The 17,404-nt window shown below is 47.0% G+C and overlaps 2 protein-coding genes across 4 annotated transcripts in view; one reads left to right on the top strand and one right to left on the bottom strand.

Annotated features, from left to right (window-relative positions):
- Positions 1–906: 906 nt before the first annotated feature.
- On the bottom strand, positions 907–11,044 carry ccndbp1 (cyclin D-type binding-protein 1). Of its 2 annotated transcripts, XM_086200341.1 has the most exons (11): positions 9,431–9,616; positions 8,594–8,653; positions 8,278–8,357; positions 7,410–7,491; positions 6,804–6,900; positions 6,305–6,378; positions 5,387–5,463; positions 4,995–5,254; positions 3,940–4,000; positions 1,863–1,909; positions 907–1,394 (listed from the first exon to the last, which is right to left on the bottom strand). In XM_086200341.1, the coding sequence occupies exons 1-11, from the start codon at positions 9,516–9,518 to the stop codon at positions 1,286–1,288; spliced, it is 1,035 nt and encodes a 344-aa protein (XP_086056467.1). In that variant the 5' UTR covers positions 9,519–9,616; the 3' UTR covers positions 907–1,285. The 2 variants fall into 2 exon arrangements, with proteins under 2 accessions (XP_086056467.1, XP_086056468.1); XM_086200342.1 differs by lacking the exon at positions 3,940–4,000 and having other exon boundaries at positions 9,431–11,044.
- Positions 10,031–17,404, top strand: part of pmepa1 (prostate transmembrane protein, androgen induced 1) — a 52,915-nt gene continuing 45,541 nt past the window's right edge. The window contains exons 1-2 of one of the 2 annotated variants that reach the window (XM_086200337.1): positions 10,245–10,375; positions 11,866–12,026. Coding sequence is in view for 1 of the 2 variants with exons in the window: in XM_086200333.1 (XP_086056459.1) it covers positions 10,201–10,375 (175 nt within the window). In the remaining variant the exon portion in view is untranslated. Of the gene's footprint in view, positions 10,376–11,865; positions 12,027–17,404 lie in introns of both variants that reach the window. The other variant, XM_086200333.1, reaches the window with a different exon arrangement.

The following is a 17,404-nucleotide window of genomic DNA, read 5'->3' as shown; positions in this document are numbered from 1 at the left end:
CTGATGCTAACACTTCCCACCTGCTACCAGCTATTAGGCTAAGCTAACTAGCCTGAACATGAGCTAGCTGATGCTAACACTTCCCACCCGCTACCAGCCATTGGGCTAAGCTAACTAGCCTGGACCTGAGCTAGCTGATGCTAACACTTCCCACCCGCTACCAGCCATTAGGCTAAGCTAACTAGCCTGGACCTGCGCTAGCTGATGCTAACACTTCCCACCCACTACAGCCATTTTGCTAAGCTAACTAGCCTGGACCTGAGCTAGCTGATGCTAACACTTCCCACACACTACAAGCCATTGGGCTAAGCTAACTAGCCTGGACCTGAGCTAGCTGATGCTAACACTTCCCGCCCACTACAGCCATTTTGCTAAGCTAACTAGCCTGGACCTGAGCTAGCTGATGCTAACGCTTCCCGCCCACTACAGCCATTTTGCTAAGCTAACTAGCCTGGACCTGAGCTAGCTGATGCTAACACTTCCCGCCCACTACAGCCATTTTGCTAAGCTAACTAGCCTGGACCTGAGCTAGCTGATGCTAACACTTCCCGCCCACTACAGCCATTTTGCTAAGCTAACTAGCCTGGACCTGAGCTAGCTGATGCTAACACTTCCCGCCCACTACAGCCATTTTGCTAAGCTAACTAGCCTGGGTCTCAGCCCCTAGAGGAGGGTCTTCTTCTTCTTCTTGTCTGACCATGAGGATGATGGACAATGAGAGGATTTCCCAAAAACTTGACAAGTTCCTTTAATAAAACGTTCTCATGCCCAACAATAAAACAAATGAAACCAGCTCACATGAGCAACAACACAACACTGTCTTTTTTGTGTATTGAAGCTCATCTTTGTGTGAGACACTCAGAACAAAAGGCTTAAGCTGGAAATTTTCTGGCAAGTCACTGTGTGTGTGTGTGTGTGTGTGTGTGTGTGTGTGTGTGTGTTTAGCAAGGGACCAAATGTAACACCAGATGTTGGTTCACATACGGCAAAGATCTCTTCAACAGAAGCAAACGTGTTCAAACACTTCCCCCTTAACTTTTATTTGCTGCACACGCATGTCCTTGTCAACACAATGGCACCTTACAAATCTGCAAATCTTACAGATAGGACTTGTTGTAAGTTGTAAATCACAGCGCGCGCACACACACACACGCGCACACACACACACACACACACACACGCACACACACACACACACACACACACACACACACACACACACACACACACACACAGAAGCCTTGAATCAATATCCTGAAACAGAAGCACCAACTGCACACGTGCACTAGCTGTCCTGCTGAATCAGGTCTTTGGATCTCTGCACGTTGTGGTCCACCGCTCCATCTAAGAACTGAACCCAGGTCAGCTCGGACTCCCCGCAGATGTGACTGGATCTGAAGGGAAGAAATGCAGGAAAAAAAAAAAAAAAATTCAGCTGCAGAGAGAAACTGCGTTGAAACTGGATTAACCAGATCTGAAGACTCCCTGCTGTTGAAGAAGGAACCAGAGACAGAACCGTATCTGGACTCAGTTTCCTCATGACTGAACAAGAATGTTGAGAAGAACTGACACTGAAGCTCAAGCACACAAGAACTGACACTGAGAGGCTCCTGGTTCCACCAGGAGCTTCTCAAGCTGCTCAGTCTCAGCTCAGTCTGAAACAACACATCTGTGATTCATGTGCCCTTTGAAATCTATTTTGAGAATAGATTTTTAAAATATGAAAAAATATGACTATCACATCAACTTGCTGATAAACAGACAATATCGTCTTCATCAAATATCAGCAAAAAAAAAAAAAACCCAACTGAAAATGGTAACGTGGTGAGATCCCAGCCCGACACATCTGGAACCACAATTACCTGATGATCTCCAGAACTTTCTTCAGTAGTGCAGCCAATCTCGACACCTGTAAGGACAACAAATGCGCTCATTAGCCGTTGTTACTTTTCTGTCACTTGATGCCTAAACTCTTCTTTTAAACTTGGAGGTGAAACCACACATTCTTAACTCATCATCACAACCATTCCACAGCTTAAAATGCGTCCCTCTGTAACGACCGGCAGTTTCTGAAGTAAACCAACAGGTAAGCAAAGCCACTTGCGAGGGGGAAACAAACGTCATCGTCCTGGTTCTCTTCCAGCAAAGATCCACACTCCACTTTTTCATCTTTTGACACTTTCAATGAGAGAGGAACACTCAAGCAGGACCAGAAAAAAGGAGGTACTTCTGTCCTCCCTCTCCCTGCGCTGACCTCACTTCCTGTTTCTGTGTGTCGCTGAACGTAGTGCTTTGTTTCGGCTACGCCAGTCGGAGGTCACCAACATTATACTGAGTTGGTGTGTATGTTTGAGAAGACGATGTTGGCGATGGCATCACCCTGGCCCCAAAAACCAGTCCCTGCTTTTGTCACTTCCAGGCTGGATTACTGAAACTCCCTCCTACCAGGCTGGACTAATGAGTCCCTAAAGACTCTCCAGCTGGTCCAGGGGAGCCTTCAGCTATCAGGCTCCCCTCCTGTGGAACCGTCTCCCAGTTCCAGTCCAGGACCCAGACCCCCTCTCTAGGTTTAAGAGCAGACTTAAGACCTCCTTGTTGATCAGGCTTATAGTCAGGACTGCCTAGGCTGGCCCTTAGATCTGCTGCTATAGGCTCAGACTGCTGGGATCTCCCATGATGCACTGGGCTTCTCTCTCCTCCTCCTGTCCTCAGACGTGTTACTAACTCCTCTTCTTCTCCCCTCATCCCAGATCCTGGTGCTGCTGGAGGAGGCTCCAGACCTGAAGAGGCTCCAGCTGCCACCCGTAGCTCCACCTGCTCACGTCCCCGTCTGTCCATCAGTCTCTCCTCCTTTCTCTCCCTCTTTATCTCTGTCCCTCTCTCTCCTTCTGTCTCTCTGTCTTCCTCCATTCTCTGTCTTTGTCTCTATCCACCAGTCTCTCCTCCTTTCTCTCCCTCTTTATCTCTGTCCCTCTCTTTCCTTCTGTCTCTGTCTTCCTCCAATCGCTGTCTTTGTCTCTGTCAATCAGTCTCTCCTCCTCTCTTTATCTCTGTCCCTCTCTTTCCTTCTGTCTCTCTGTCTTCCTCCATTCTGTCTTTGTCTGTGTCCATCAGTCTCTCCTCCTTTCCCTCTCTCTTTATCTCTGTCCCTCTCTTTCCTTCTGTTTCTGTCTTCCTCCATTCTGTCTTTGTCTCTGTCCATCAGTCTCTCCTCCTGTCTCTCTCTCTTTATCTCTGTCCCTCTCTTTCCTTCTGTCTCTCTGTCTTCCTCCATTCTCTGTCTTTGTCTCTGTCCTGCTCTCTCTCTCTTTATCTCTGTCCCTCTCTTTCCTTCTGTCTCTCTGTCTTCCTCCATTCTGTCTTTGTCTCTGTCCATCAGTCTCTCCTCCTGTCTCTCTCTCTTTATCTCTGTCCCTCTCTTTCCTTCTGTCTTCCTCCATTCTCTGTCTTTGTCTCTGTCCTGCTCTCTCTCTCTTTATCTCTGTCCCTCTCTTTCCTTCTGTCTCTCTGTCTTCCTCCATTCTGTCTTTGTCTCTGTCCATCAGTCTCTCCTCCTGTCTCTCTCTCTTTATCTCTGTCCCTCTCTTTCCTTCTGTCTCTCTGTCTTCCTCCATTCTCTGTCTTTGTCTCTGTCCTGCTCTCCTGCTCTCTCTCCGTCCCCACTGATCCTGGATCTGCTCCACCTTCCTGCTGGTAAAGGAAGGTTCTGGTGGCTGCTGTTGCAGGATGTGCTGCTGATGGAGAATTGTTGGGTGGAGGTTCATTGAAGGAGGGAGGTGCTGGACCTGCTCTACTTGGACAGAGTCAGGACAGAACTTTGGTTGGGGTTTGGTGCCGTATGAATAAAACTGACTTGACTTGACAAGCAGATCAGAGTTTTTATAGACTACAGAAGACAAAACCCAGCCGGTGTTGATGGTGTGTGTGAGTGAATCCTACATTGTCCTCCACTTCGGTGTAGTCCATGGGGGGGTAGAGACAGAGAGCCAGATCATCAACACTGAGGAAGACAAACAAATAGTGAGGAGGAGTGTTTGGGGAGTTGTGTATCCTTCCCACAATCACGATAATCACACAGACGAGGACCAACAGGTACGGTTTTGTAAAACCAGGTTGTTGAGCTGCTGGGACGAAGCCTGTTGTGTGGTAGAGCAGGAGGGAAAGCATTTGCTGTGTGCCGCTCTTGGGAGTTTGTCTGCTGAATTTGCTCTGCAGCGTTTCCACAGTTTCATGCATCAAAGCCTGGTTGAGGCCGGTGACTCACAAATTCAACGAGCTCATCTGACACATTCCAGGAAGGCTACCTTGTCTGTGACATTTGCATTCTCGCCCAGCCACTTGTTAGCAACCGCCGTTTTTAAAAGCGATCCTCACCCTGAAAGTGTATTTGCCTTTCAAGTCTTACAGCCTCCACCAACAGGAGTCTGGAGCTCACAATGTTTCTTTCCTGCATCGCTTCTGTCCTCAGATTGGAGAAAGAGCCGGCCACGTAGATTTAACTTGAATCTTAGGGAGACTGACGGCTAACAGCAGCAAAAATGTCCAAAAATGTCCGAGGCTCGTCATCCAGTCGAATCAACATCTTCAACCAGGCGTTCCATCAGTGACGCACAAACATTTTAATTTGAGAGAAATCCGTCTGGTTTTCTGTCAAATCCAAGTGGTGGTGGATCACTGAGTACGGGGCTGGACGAAGACGTGGGTTACACCGGACGACGAGCCTCAAGAGTTTCTGCAGAATTTTTTGGACAGTTTTGCTGTTGTTAAAATTCCCAACAGTGGATTTCACTCTTGAATCCCAGTCGACGTCTGAGCCAAATCTGAGGAAATTCCCTGAGGTGTCCCTGAGACACTGGACTAATGGGAACAGGAGCCTTGAGGCCTGGGATGGCGGCTTTGGAAGGCAGTTTGTCTTGATTGCCCTTTACGACTCTGTGTGCATGTGTGCGCGTGAGAGTGTGTGTGTGAGTGTGAGTGTGTGTGTGTACTCCTACCCAGGGCTGATGTCCTTGGTGATGTCAGCCAGGTCGTCAAGCTGAGCCAGGGTGTGAGGCGTTTTGACGTCACCGTTAGCTTTGATGGCAGACGCCAGCTTCCTCAGGCACGCTGCAGACGCCTTCATCAGGCCCTGGCACGGGCCAATCACACGTCGGTCCTTCTCTGACCAGTAAGTGTCCTGATTGTCCCGTGGCTCCTCCTCTTCTTCGTCATCATTGAGAACGTTGTTGAACGGATCGTGGGCCTCTGCCAATGCCTGGGTTGTGGTACATCATGACAACGAGAACTTCTGCAGTTTGTATGAAACTTTTTTTAACGTGATACTTCAAAAGGTGTGTGTGTGTGTGTGTGTGTGTGTGTGTGTGTGTGTGTGTGTGTGAGTGTGTACCTGTTCAATTTCCTTGATGGCGTCTTTCACAACTCCTATCTGACGAGAAAGAACCACCTGCACTGCCGCCTTATTGTCTATGGAAAACACATACGTGACATGTTGACTTCAATTTATCAAAATCTACCAGAAAAAGATCCACTTCCAAAGAAATGAATATTTCAAAACAATACTGAGCTTTTCATCTGTTCTGGAGACAGAGGTGAGTCTTCTAAGACCTAAAGTGGACCCGGGACAACTGTAGTATCCAGGGAAACACAAGTATCGGCTCAGTACTCTGCATCAGCAGATACCCCATCTGAAATTCCTGGGGTCGTGGCTGAAAGCCTGGGGATGCGCCTCAGATGTGACGCTCACAAACATGACAAAGACATGATGGATGTGTGAGCATGAACACACGGGCTCCATGAAACATCTTCTAACCTCCCAGCTTCCTCTCACCTTGTTAGTCTCATCAACCACATGACACAGAGAGATTCTCTTTTCATGTCTTTATTTGTGAATTTCTCTAGTTGTCAGTCACATGTTGACATGTGCGTGATCTCACCGCTGCTTTTAACCAAATTCACTCTTGCAGAACAACCCGGAATGTTCGGGAGGACTTTAAGCACAACATCGCCTCCTGCAGGTGGTCATCCAATATGACCTGCAGCCAGCAGAACGAGGGCATCCGCACTCGACTAAAGATGAGGCCTCAAGCTGGTTCACAGACGGAGGATCAGCAACAGAAATGTTGCCGTACTTTCAGCTCTCATACGGCTGAGGGAGAAATCGTCAGGATTATCTTGCACAGACGGACCCTGCTGTTCTCTTGTGAGGTGGAGGAGGATTTCACAGGTGGCCAAAAGAGACCAACTTGTGTCTCAGGAAAACTCCAGTACTTTATTACGTTTTGTCAGGCCGATCTTGTGGACTCACCTTGTGGCAACTGGGCAAACCGGTCGCAGGCCAACCACACACCTCCGGTTGATGTCAGCTGCTCCTGGGACAGTCTGGGGAGAAATCATTTAGTCACTGCCCTGAAGGGTTGGCTGATGAGAGTTATGAGGTTAGTCGTCACAGATTCTGCCACGTTGGTGAATCGATGCTACGACTTCCAAAGCTCAGCCAGGATCAGGTGTCATGCTGGTTAGCCTCGGCGTTCACGCCAGGCTCTCTTGAGTTGTACTCATTTTGCCGGAGGACTCGATTCTATCATTTTATCCCATTGTCACTGCAGGAACGTTCCCCAGGAACAGGGAACCTTTGGAAGAGTTGGTCCCAAGTAAATCCCAAGTCTACTCTGTTTATCGTTGCTACCCTGCAGAAACATTACAGTTACAACTGACGGCGCAGTGCAGCATCACCATTTCCAAGGAGGCGGAGGTAAATTGCAATCAAAATCACATTTTACATTTACGAGTACGTGGGTGTGTACCTCTGTAGCGGTGACATCAGTATGACCTCCAACAGCTGTGTGACTCCCTCCAGAACCTGGACTGTGGCGTCTCGGACCTGCTGACGCAGACTCACACCTGCATCACAGAGACGAGACGACAGGAACACGGTGAAAAGCTGCTGACAAAGGCTCGATTCACGTCTGGTCATGAAGTGGCAAACAAACAACACCAAACATTTGTTGAGGACTAGAGGAGCAGCTGCTGCTACTCATCGTGGCCAGCTTTGAGAGCGAGGATGAGGAGGAAATGAACTACGGGCTTTGGAAGCTGAGCGAGCAAGAGAGGGTATGCTAACACTTCCTTTCCATGACCTTTTGTGAAGCTAACTAGAGTTGGTCCCTTCATCTGCCTCTCGTCTGGGTCTCTGATCCTCTCGATGCACACATTTGGACTGGGAAACCCTTTTATCCTCTCATCAGTTATTAGCGTCCAACTATCAAGCAACACCTCATTTCACTGGCTGCACTTTCACTGGAAGCACAATAAGTACAATAACAGCAAAAGAACTCAAGAAGGAGAGAACAGAAGGACAAGTTGTTGGTTCAATAATCAGAATTCGATCATTTTCACTGGAGGGATCTGACCTTGACTTTTAGGTAGCCAGTAATACACTGTTGAAAGGGTCAGGACACTCTTCAGGATGGAGTCTGCCAGCTTCTCTGCATCCTTCAGGGAGATGAAGACACACAGAAAACATGCAAATCTAAGTATGTGAAATGCAAATATCCAGTGACAAGAAAAACCAGATGTCCAGCTTCTCTTTCACTGCCGAGTCAGAACCGATGACCTTAACTGAGTTATTGATCATGAGGGACGATGTTGCGGTGGGGGAGGAGCCTGCAGATCTAATGGCAACATATTAAATCTCTCATATTTCAATCAATACGTCTGTCTAGACAGGCTGCGTGTCATGTTTCCCTCATCCCAGACAAGCAAAGCCACAACCTGAAGACCTGCGTCCAGAAGATTTCCTTGAACAGCAGTGACTGTGTTGGACTGTCAGTGATGCCAAAATACGGTTGACACCGGTTCTAACCAGCTTTATACCTCTCATTCAAACTTGGTGCAGTTCAGAGGAGAAGTTGCGGCAAATTTGCATTTTTAATCTGGTCCCCTTTGTTTTCACACCCACCCCCCCCCCCCCCAAGTATGGCGTTCTGGAGTTCTTCAGCCGTGTCTTTCGTGAGGTTGTGTCATCGTCACCGTTCAATTCCGCTGAAGCTCATCAGAGAGCGAAGGTGCCACCTGTAATTCAACTAAAACATGTTCACTTGTCCTTTTGCTTTTTACTTCAGCTGCATTGACAGTTAATGAAGACAACTCCCATGATCCTCCACTTCCTCATCAAACTACACCTTCTTCTTTTTTTTGACAGAGCCCCCAAGAGGCGGGAAGACATGAAGGAGACGTGGATCATTATTTAGCAAGGCAACACTGTGATGACCATCTGACCTGCTGTGATGGCAGCGGTGGTTTGGAGAAGGCCAGGCTGAGTTTGGTGACTTCCTGTGACACTGCTGTCACCGCCTGGTCTAAGAGAGACGAGACAGTCGCATCATGACGATCACAGATCTTATTAAACCAGGAGTTTCAGGACAAGAGCGCAGATTTAAAGTAAGGAGGACGGTGTTAATGCATTTTAGAGACAGAGGTACTTTTATTGAACGAGAAGGTGCTTTATGGGTAAAACAATGATAGAAATATTAGATGTATTTTTTGTAACAGTTGGTGGAAATATGAAGGAGGGTGATAATGAAAGATACTCAACTCAGAGTGACCCAGAAGTTGGAGAGGTTGAAGGCTCCATCTGACTCATTGGACTCTCCATCTGCCATAGAGGAGAGAATTCAGCCATATTTTTTTACTAAATTTGAGGGCAATCAAATTAAAAAAAAATCTAAATTTATATGCCATTCATCAGTTTCTATAAATATATCTAGACACTAAAAAAGGAACAAATCTAATTATCTAAATTAGTGAAGCAATGAGACTAAAAACAGGTAACTGATCTCCAGGATCAAGCAAAGCTAAATCAAGTGTATGTGGACCTGAAATACAAGTCATGTGACACATCAATTTCGACCAGAAAGCTATGACCCCAAACAGCACTGAAAAATCAGAGGGTATAATTACATTAGAAATAAAAAATGTTATGTCAGCATCAGGAATTTGCATTCAGGTGAAGATTATTCACTTTTACACTTTACAGTTGGACTTTCAGACACAGACTTTAATCACTTGCATATCTTTTGAACTTATTTACCTTATAGATGAATACAATGCCATTTCATGCTGTTTTTGCAATATATTTAACATAGCTCAGAGTAAATTACTGAATTTTTTAATGTCAAGCGGTTCAACGTACATCTCAGGACAGCTGAGGACTCATCAACAAAGCAAACGAACAAGAAGCCAAAACCTTGAGAAACTTTATAAGCTTATTCAAAACCTGGGAATTTCACTCAGAACACAGAGGGGAATGATGCTTTATTTTTTTGCTAATGTTAGCACGGTTTGCTCCTCGTCCAGTGTGGTGCTAGCAGCGTCGCTATGCTATCTAGGCTAACTATCCTCCGGGTGGGAACTTTTAGGAAGTCACACTGACCTCTGACTCGGTCTCTGATGCACTGGATGGAGTTCAGCAGATTTCGTAAAGGCACAGAAACATTTCCTCCGCTGCTGTCACCGCTCATGTCACTGAAGTTTTTGTAGCCCGATTGTTGATTATGTGCGTGTTGTGGAACAGACGACAGACCGGATGTTGATCCTGGGATGATTATCGCGGTGACTCCTGTAACCGGAAATGCTTCACAACACATTTACTGACATCTTGTGGCGATATGGAGTGGCTACGCGTTCAAAAAAAGACCATGACGTCACCGTTAAACAGCCGTATGCTCAGTTCGCCTCAAACACTTTGATTGTAGCTCAAACTAAAACAAATTACTTTCAAAATATATGTAATATGTACAATATTTGATACTTTGTTTAGTAGTAATCATGACGTTGCATAATTAATGTCTTTGTAAAGTAGCGATTACTTATTACATAACGTTTGCAGTAGTTTTACCAAAATGGCGGCAGAGGAATAAGGAGGCTTAAAAACTGAACTTGAGACAACACTGCTGCTGTTTCGAGAGATGTGTGGACGAATCCTTGTCTTTCTCTTTTTTTCCTGTGCATAGACGAGATGTGGTAACATCAAGAGGCCGTCACTGGGTCAATGAAGTATTTCTACCTTGAGAACATGGGCATCTTAATCTTTACTGCCTCAGTGGTTCAAGTATGGCTCATATTGAGCGACAGCGTCACGTGATACAACATGGCGGCGCCAACTACGGATGGAAAGGTTAGCGCGCCATTTCCCGCGCAGAAATGGATAAAAAGCCCACTGAAGTTGTTCAGTATCACCTTGGGTTTATTGTGCAAAGAGTCATAAAAGACAGACAAGTTCCAGGACGGAGTATAAACGACCTCCGGGAGATATTTACTCCGGACCGGACTGAGAGCGGAGCAGCGGCCGGTTTCCAGGAGCTGCCATATTACGCAGGTAATATATAAATAAATAAATACATAATGTATTCATTCATACACCTTGTTGACGATGACCTTGACAGTTTGTGAATGGATGTTTTTTGTCAGTTTTAATGTTTACCGTTAGTCGATGTTAGCTTCAAGCCAAATGTTGCAAAGCTGTTGCCAAACTCAGCTTTGTGTACTCAGAACATTTACTTGTGAGTACTTGGGAGTAAAAACGCAACTTCTGGGTGAAACATTGCTCTAATATTTGCGCTATTGACCCAATATTTCCCTCATTAAAACTAAACTTCTTGGCTGCATTCGTGGGGCCACTAGGGGGCGCGCACACTGAAAAAATCCAAAACAAAGACCCCTCACGGCCCTCCTGCAGTACCCTCACAGCCCAGCAGAGGGCCACGGCCCAAATTTATGGAATCATTGCTGTGTGGTGGGAGAAATCATGCAGTGAGGTGCAGTGACTGGCGTTCTGAAGCTACTGGAACCTCTGTTTGAGTTCTGTTGCGGATCGGGGACTGATAAGACCCAGCTGAGTGTCTGTGTCCGGGTGAATATGTGACAAAAACCAGCTCCCAGTGCCAAAGAGGTCTCTTCAATCAGTGACATGGGTGAACCAGGCTGCTAGTTGATATTGTCTGCCTGAAGTTTCTACCAGTGTCATTTCCTTTGTTCTCTCTTCTCTCTTCTCTCCCTCCTCTTCACCTTTACCCCCCCCCTTCAGTTATGACTCAGACAAAACACTTTTTCATGGGAGGAAAGAAAAAGACAAATCATTTTATCACCTCTTCTCTCCCCCTCTCTATCTCTCTCTCTCTCCCCCCCTCTCATTTTTTCTCCTTCTCCTCTCCTCCCTCCATCGCTCTCTCAGGTGTGATCTGTGTGGGGAGTCGCTGTCTAGACAACCGATTATACCGAATAATGAGGGAGAAGTGGGGGAGGGAGGAAGGGGGGTAGACGGAGCATGAAAAGAGAGAGGGAACGAATGAAGGAGAGAAAGAGGTTTAGTGCCAGACAGAGTGAGGGGAAGGTGTAAGGGGGGGTGAGAGGAAATGCAATAAGCAAGAGATTAGAAAATGGTGGAAGAAAACAAATGAAGTGAAAGAAGATAAGAAAACAGACAATAGGGTGCGATGAAAGGGAGGAATGACGAGGAAGAAAGAACGAGGGACAGAATGGTGACTGAAAACATGATGAAAAAATACAAATCAAGGAGGATGCACACGCTCACACAATCGGGATGGCATGGCCAGAGGCAGAGGGGCCGTCGACCAACCAACGGGTCCCTCACCTGCCTCAGTGCCTGTTGAAGTGTCCTTGAGCAAGATACCGATGAGAGGGATGGCAGCCTGTGTGTGTGTGTGTGTGTGTGGCTGGGTGAGTGCGCCAACATTGTGAAGCAGCTAGAACATAAGTGGACGTCATAACCCAATTTTCAATCGGATGATTTATTTGTCATAAAATCATATCAACAGATTTTCTGCAGGGTTATGAATTTCTCTTTAGTGTCCAAGATCATCGGCTTCCTGTTTGACAACAGTTGAACGAGTGAGTCCCGACCTGCTCTGAGCTGCTCACGTCTCAGGTCCATTCACCGATTCCTGCTCAACCCTGAACGTCACCTCACCTGGATGCTCAGCCCAACCTAATATGAAAGAGAAGGCACGGTAGGACTGGGGGTCCTAATGAGGCTTGCGTGTTTGTACTTGATTTTTTAGTTAACTACTGGAGACCTTTTCTCATATAAACACGTGTGCGCTCGCGCACACACACACACACACACACACAGCACATTGAGTCAGAACACAGTCTGATCTGCTCTGCTAGGAAACCCAATCAGTCACACAGGCTTTACTCAATGTGTGTTAGCTTGGCGATGAGTAATAACCCCCCCTCACACACACACACTCACACAAACACACACACACACATAGAAACATAGTAATAGGCTTATCCAGCGCTGCAGCCTTTTTTGGGATGAAAGAACATTTTCTATCTGCTAAAACGTTATTGACTTCTAAAGAAACCAACCTCGTTTTTTGTGTGTGTGTGTGTGTGTGTGTGTGTGTGTGTGTGTACAGTCTCACTCCTGCTGCCAAGGAGGTTATATTTTTCGGTGCTGTTGTCTGTCTGAAGGATTACACAAACCACAATGCGACTGGGCCAATTTGCCCCAGAGTCGGTGTGGCACCGCCTGCAGGCAGACCTGTTACATTTGCCCTACCGAACAAAACCATTTTTGAAGAATAGTTTTGGTGGAGGGTTGTGCTTTTCAAGGTACCCTCTAATTTAGGAATCAAAACGTGCAGAAGGGAGACGGGAAGGATGGCGTCATTCCTCGTGGACATGAAGTCGTCAGATTGCGGTCACGACGCGACCCTGATGTTAGGGTTAAGGGAGGGACTGTGGGGGGAAGCTGGAGTACCAGAGAGAATCCAGCAGGAACAGGGAGAACATGGAGACTCCACCCAGAAAGACCCCGTGCTGCAGCCGGGGCTCCACCCTCAACCTTCTTGCTGGGGGCCTCAGTGAGGACCACTGCTCCACTGGGCACTGGGCTATAACACATTTTCTGGAAACATTCAGAGACAGAAACATGCGATGCAGCCAGAGTCGGTGTTTTCATGTCTCCAGGCTGGAGGAAACTGTTGGCCGGAGCAGTTTTGTTTTCAGTTGTCGTTCTGTCCGTTCTGCCTGTTTTTCAGGGACCAGATTTCTCTGGAGGGAATTTTTTTTTTCTTTTGTACTGGGCTCAAATGTCTCCTCGGATTGGAGGATGAGCTGAAATGATTTTGGTGATCAAAGGCACGAATCACGTCAGAATACAACCACAAAGTAGTATTTCTACTTCACTGAATATTTTGCTTTCTATGTGGAAATCATCATAAAAGGTTTTTCAGTATTGGGTTAACATGGAGGTGGATGTTGTGAAACGCTGAACACTTTGCTGTCCAGAGTCAAACACTCAGGATATGGGCTTGACTTTTCATGAATTTGATGTCATTTCTCATAATTGAATCAATTTTGTTGCGAACTGTGGGACAACGTGAATATTTAGATAAATCCACCTCAGGCTTGAGTTTAAAAACCCAATGTTCACGGTAAAATAGACGGCTGTCGTTCAACAGCAGCAACAGCAGAGGTGTTCTTCAGACGCTGTGCGAGGGGCGGATAAACCCAGTCGACCCCGCGGTGAAAATTACGCATCACTTGAGAAGTTTCTCGTGCGATGAGCCACGTTTGGCGCTCGCAGCTGTTGCAGGGTGTCTGAGGTGCTCGCTGCCCTCAGATTTAACAGAGGCCAGTGGAAGTGGCTCAACCTGGCTGGTGTCAAATACAAGCAGCACACATTTGTAATGGTGTCTGAGAGGCTGTTGGAGTCATAAATCTCAAACTTTACAGAGTCATTGTGGTTAATCATGTCAGCACCCCCCCCCCCCCCAGCGCAGCTCCTCACATCCCAGTGCATCAGACAGGTAGAGAAAGGCAGCAAGACAGAGAGACAGACAGGAAATTGAGAGGCATCAAATCTGTCACACTGTAATCAGATTAGTCTGATTACACAATGACGACATTAAATCCACTTACCAGATTGTGTGTCTGTGTGTGCGTGCAATGAATTTGTCTGTACACCCTCGTTGAAAAGTCTGTCCTAAAATGTGTGTGTGTGTTAGCAGCTTACGTGCTGTTTTTAATTTTCTGGATTGAAGCATACTTGATGTGCGTAGGGGTTTACGTGTGTGTGTCTGTGTGTGTGTGTGGCAGCGGCGGTAAATTCAACTGGCATAATCACGTGGAAAAGCCGCCAAGTAATGCCAACATGTGGGACGCACCACAAAGGCCCAGAGCTTACAGACGTCCCACCCGTAGCCCCCAAGTGTTGGGGGGCTTGACAGCTAAAACTGGAGGCGGGGTGCTGTTGCTCCAACTTTTTTGTGTATCCTGTAAAAATTTGTTGCTAGGGAGGGACTAGTCTTTGAGCCAACAGTGTCACGCCCCACTGACTCTACTGGACTGGAGGCTCCCAGTCTGATTGTGACCCAGACGTTAAAGAGCTTGCCAGATGTACCCAACTCAGCGTCTGAGCCTTTCAGCAATGATAATTAACATGGCAGCATCAGCTAGTAGGGGCGCTAACGCTAATCCAGCTCTCTGTCTCACAGCGGCTAACTACAGCAGCGAACGCTATCCCAGGAAACCCCAGGAGCAACCGTGGTACTGGACAAGCAGTGGTTGGGCTCTGTGTGTGCGTTCAATCCCAGCCTGGCCATATTCACTTGAAGGCTGGAGACCCCCATGTTGGTACCGCTAGCAGCAGTTAGCGGCCATTTTAGCGACATCAGCAACTTCCTGAGAGTTGAAGCTGGGCAACATCAGAGGAGAATGTTTTCTCCATAAAATATGATCCAGTTTAACCCCAATAATAAAGTCACCGAGGCCCCAGGAAAACTCCACGATGCATTCCTAGAACAAACATTAGCTCTGCACTGCTACTAGTACTGCTAGTAACAGAACGTCAGGGTGTTCAGATGACACCTCACCAGAAAAAGGTTGCCTTTCAAATATTTGATAACAGGTGAGCTCACAAAAACGTTTCCCTCTCCCGCCTTACTTCCTTTTGACTCCAGAGTTCAGAAAGAGCCAGCCACGTATGTTAAGCTAGAAGCTGCAGGAGACCAACTACAACAAAAACCTACATTTTCAGACTCAAAATCCACCACCATCAGAGTGTTGGTGGATTAATAAACAAATGGCGGGATAAAGAAGATGTGGCTTCCATTAGCTACAAGCTAAATATACGTGGCTGGCTCATTCTGAACTCTGGTGTCACAAAGAAGTGATTTTATTTTATGAGCTAAAGACACAGATTAGTGAGAACTGAAAAAGAAAAAAAAGAAACACTTTTCTGTATGAAGGAGAGCTTGAAGCCGGTTCAGAGCTGGTCGTGAATCTAACATTCCCAGTGTGGCTGCGGCTCACTCATCTGCAGTGGTTGAGACTGTTCAAGTCCAACACACAGCCATGCAAACATCTCTGCATACATGACACATTAGCAAGCATGCAGCCTGGAGAAGCCTGTTCGAGGCGCTCCGCTTCAGGAGACGATCACGGATGTCTAAATGAACACGGGTGGAAGTTGCACTCCTGCTCTTGGTGACTTTCTTGTGTCTCTTGTTTGTGTTGATCCTTTTGCTTGTCTTTGTTCGTCCCCGTGATCTTCCCCTCCCCACCTCACGCCTGTTTCCCTCATCCCCTTCTTTGTTTATGACACAATCTCGGAGGACATTTTTAATAGTCTGCTGCGTCTAGCCTGAAACAGCAGCAGGGGAGTCGAGGATGGGTGAGCAGGGAAAAGATGAGTGTAGACATCGGTGCGAGAGAGGTAAAGGTGGGGGCAGCGAGAAAGACAGACGGAGGGTGAGATAATGAGATAGAAAGAGGATGAGAGAGAGAGGTGGATTTGTTATTCTTGCAGGGTGTTGCACAGACACAGACACAGACAGACATTACCTCACACAGCTGCTGCAGTGAGAGGAGAGGGTGACGCTGTGTGTGCACCCAGGCGTGAACCTGCTCGGTGTCCTGAAGCACAGATTTTAGGCAAATGTCAAGCTTTTATCAGTGTGAAATCCTCCTTCCTCACTCCTCTTATGGTTGTTGCTAATTCCTGTTGTTATTATTATTGTTAAAGATTTTACTTGCGCTGTTTTGGCAAGAAAGAGCAGTCAAACTAAACTTAGCACAAAAAGTAAGGAAATTTGTGTTTTGGTGATTATTTCTTTGTTGTAATGGCGCTGCCTGGCAACAAATCTCAAACCGTTGGAAAGCCTCTTTATTTCTGTTTAAATGGAGCCACATTTGATTCATCTCACCAATGCTTGTTCCGACAAGCATTGGTGAGATGAGCAGCAGAGATGAGGATGTGGGTTGCACCCAGGAAAAATTTGCCAAGTCTTCTCTGAGATATCGAGATGAGATTCTGCAACCAGGTGCCATGCCACATCTCCACAGTCTGGGACCAAACTCTACCCTCACAGGGTGGGGTTTATCAGAGACGACCTCCAGAATCTGGGAGTGGAGAGGATGGAGGCCTGCCAGCGGTCCTGACCTCAACCCCACTAAACACTTGTGGGCTCAGCTCGGGCCTGCTGGTGGCGCCAGAGTGACCAACACAACCACGTTGGCTGACTTGCGACAAATGCTGGTTGGAAAAGAGAGTGCCGTCCCACCACGGTGTGTGACCAGGCTGGCGACCAGCAGGAGGAGGAGGGGCCAGGCGGTTGTGGCTGTGTGTGGTTCTTCCGCACACCACTGAGGCTCCTGCTTGTTAAATTGTTAAATTGCCAGCATGTCTTGTTTCTTCAGACTTCAATCGTCCAATCCACCCAACACCAAACAAGAGTCAGTGGCAAAATAAGCTGTTTGGCTCTGGCAGAGAAGATTTGGCAAATTTTTCCTGGGTGCAACCCACATCCTCAGCTCTGCTGCTCATCCCACCAATGCTTGTTGCTATCAAATGTGGCTCCATTTAAACAGAAATAAAGAGGCTTTCCAACAGTTTAAGGTTTATTGCCAAGAAGAACTGTTACAACAAAGAAATAATCTACCAAACACAAATTTCCTTTCCTTTTGTGCTGAGTTTAGTTGTTCAGTACCAGGACTGGAAACACATCTGATGTTGAGTAAAAATGTGGGCGCTGCACTGCATTGGTGGCAGGCAAGTCACAGCGCGCACGCCTGAGCCAGGTGCTCGCCGATGGGCAGTGGCGGGACTGACTTTGTCTGTTCTCCAACATGGAGACGTGTGGGATATCCAGATGGAGGAGCCGGGAGATCTGCTCTGAATGTTGTTTAGCGGTCTCGTAGACACCGCCCATGTTTGCTAGGACAGGAACTGTGCGGCAAAAGATGACATTTTTTAAACCTACGAGGCAGAGGAGTTTTGCTAACACACCAGTCGCCACAGAGGAAACTAGGAATGTAGGAAGGACTTTTGGTGTTTAGATAGAACCTTCAGGATTTTCATCTTAGTAGCATTGTCTGA

This window comes from Aulostomus chinensis, chromosome 3 (genome assembly GCF_037954235.1).
Source record: "Aulostomus chinensis isolate RoL2024-O1b breed Wild chromosome 3, RoL_Achi_v1.0, whole genome shotgun sequence".
Classification (NCBI taxonomy): domain Eukaryota; kingdom Metazoa; phylum Chordata; class Actinopteri; order Syngnathiformes; family Aulostomidae; genus Aulostomus; species Aulostomus chinensis.
The sequence above is the reverse complement of the archived record's forward strand: the minus strand, read 5'-3'. Positions and strand labels throughout refer to the sequence as shown.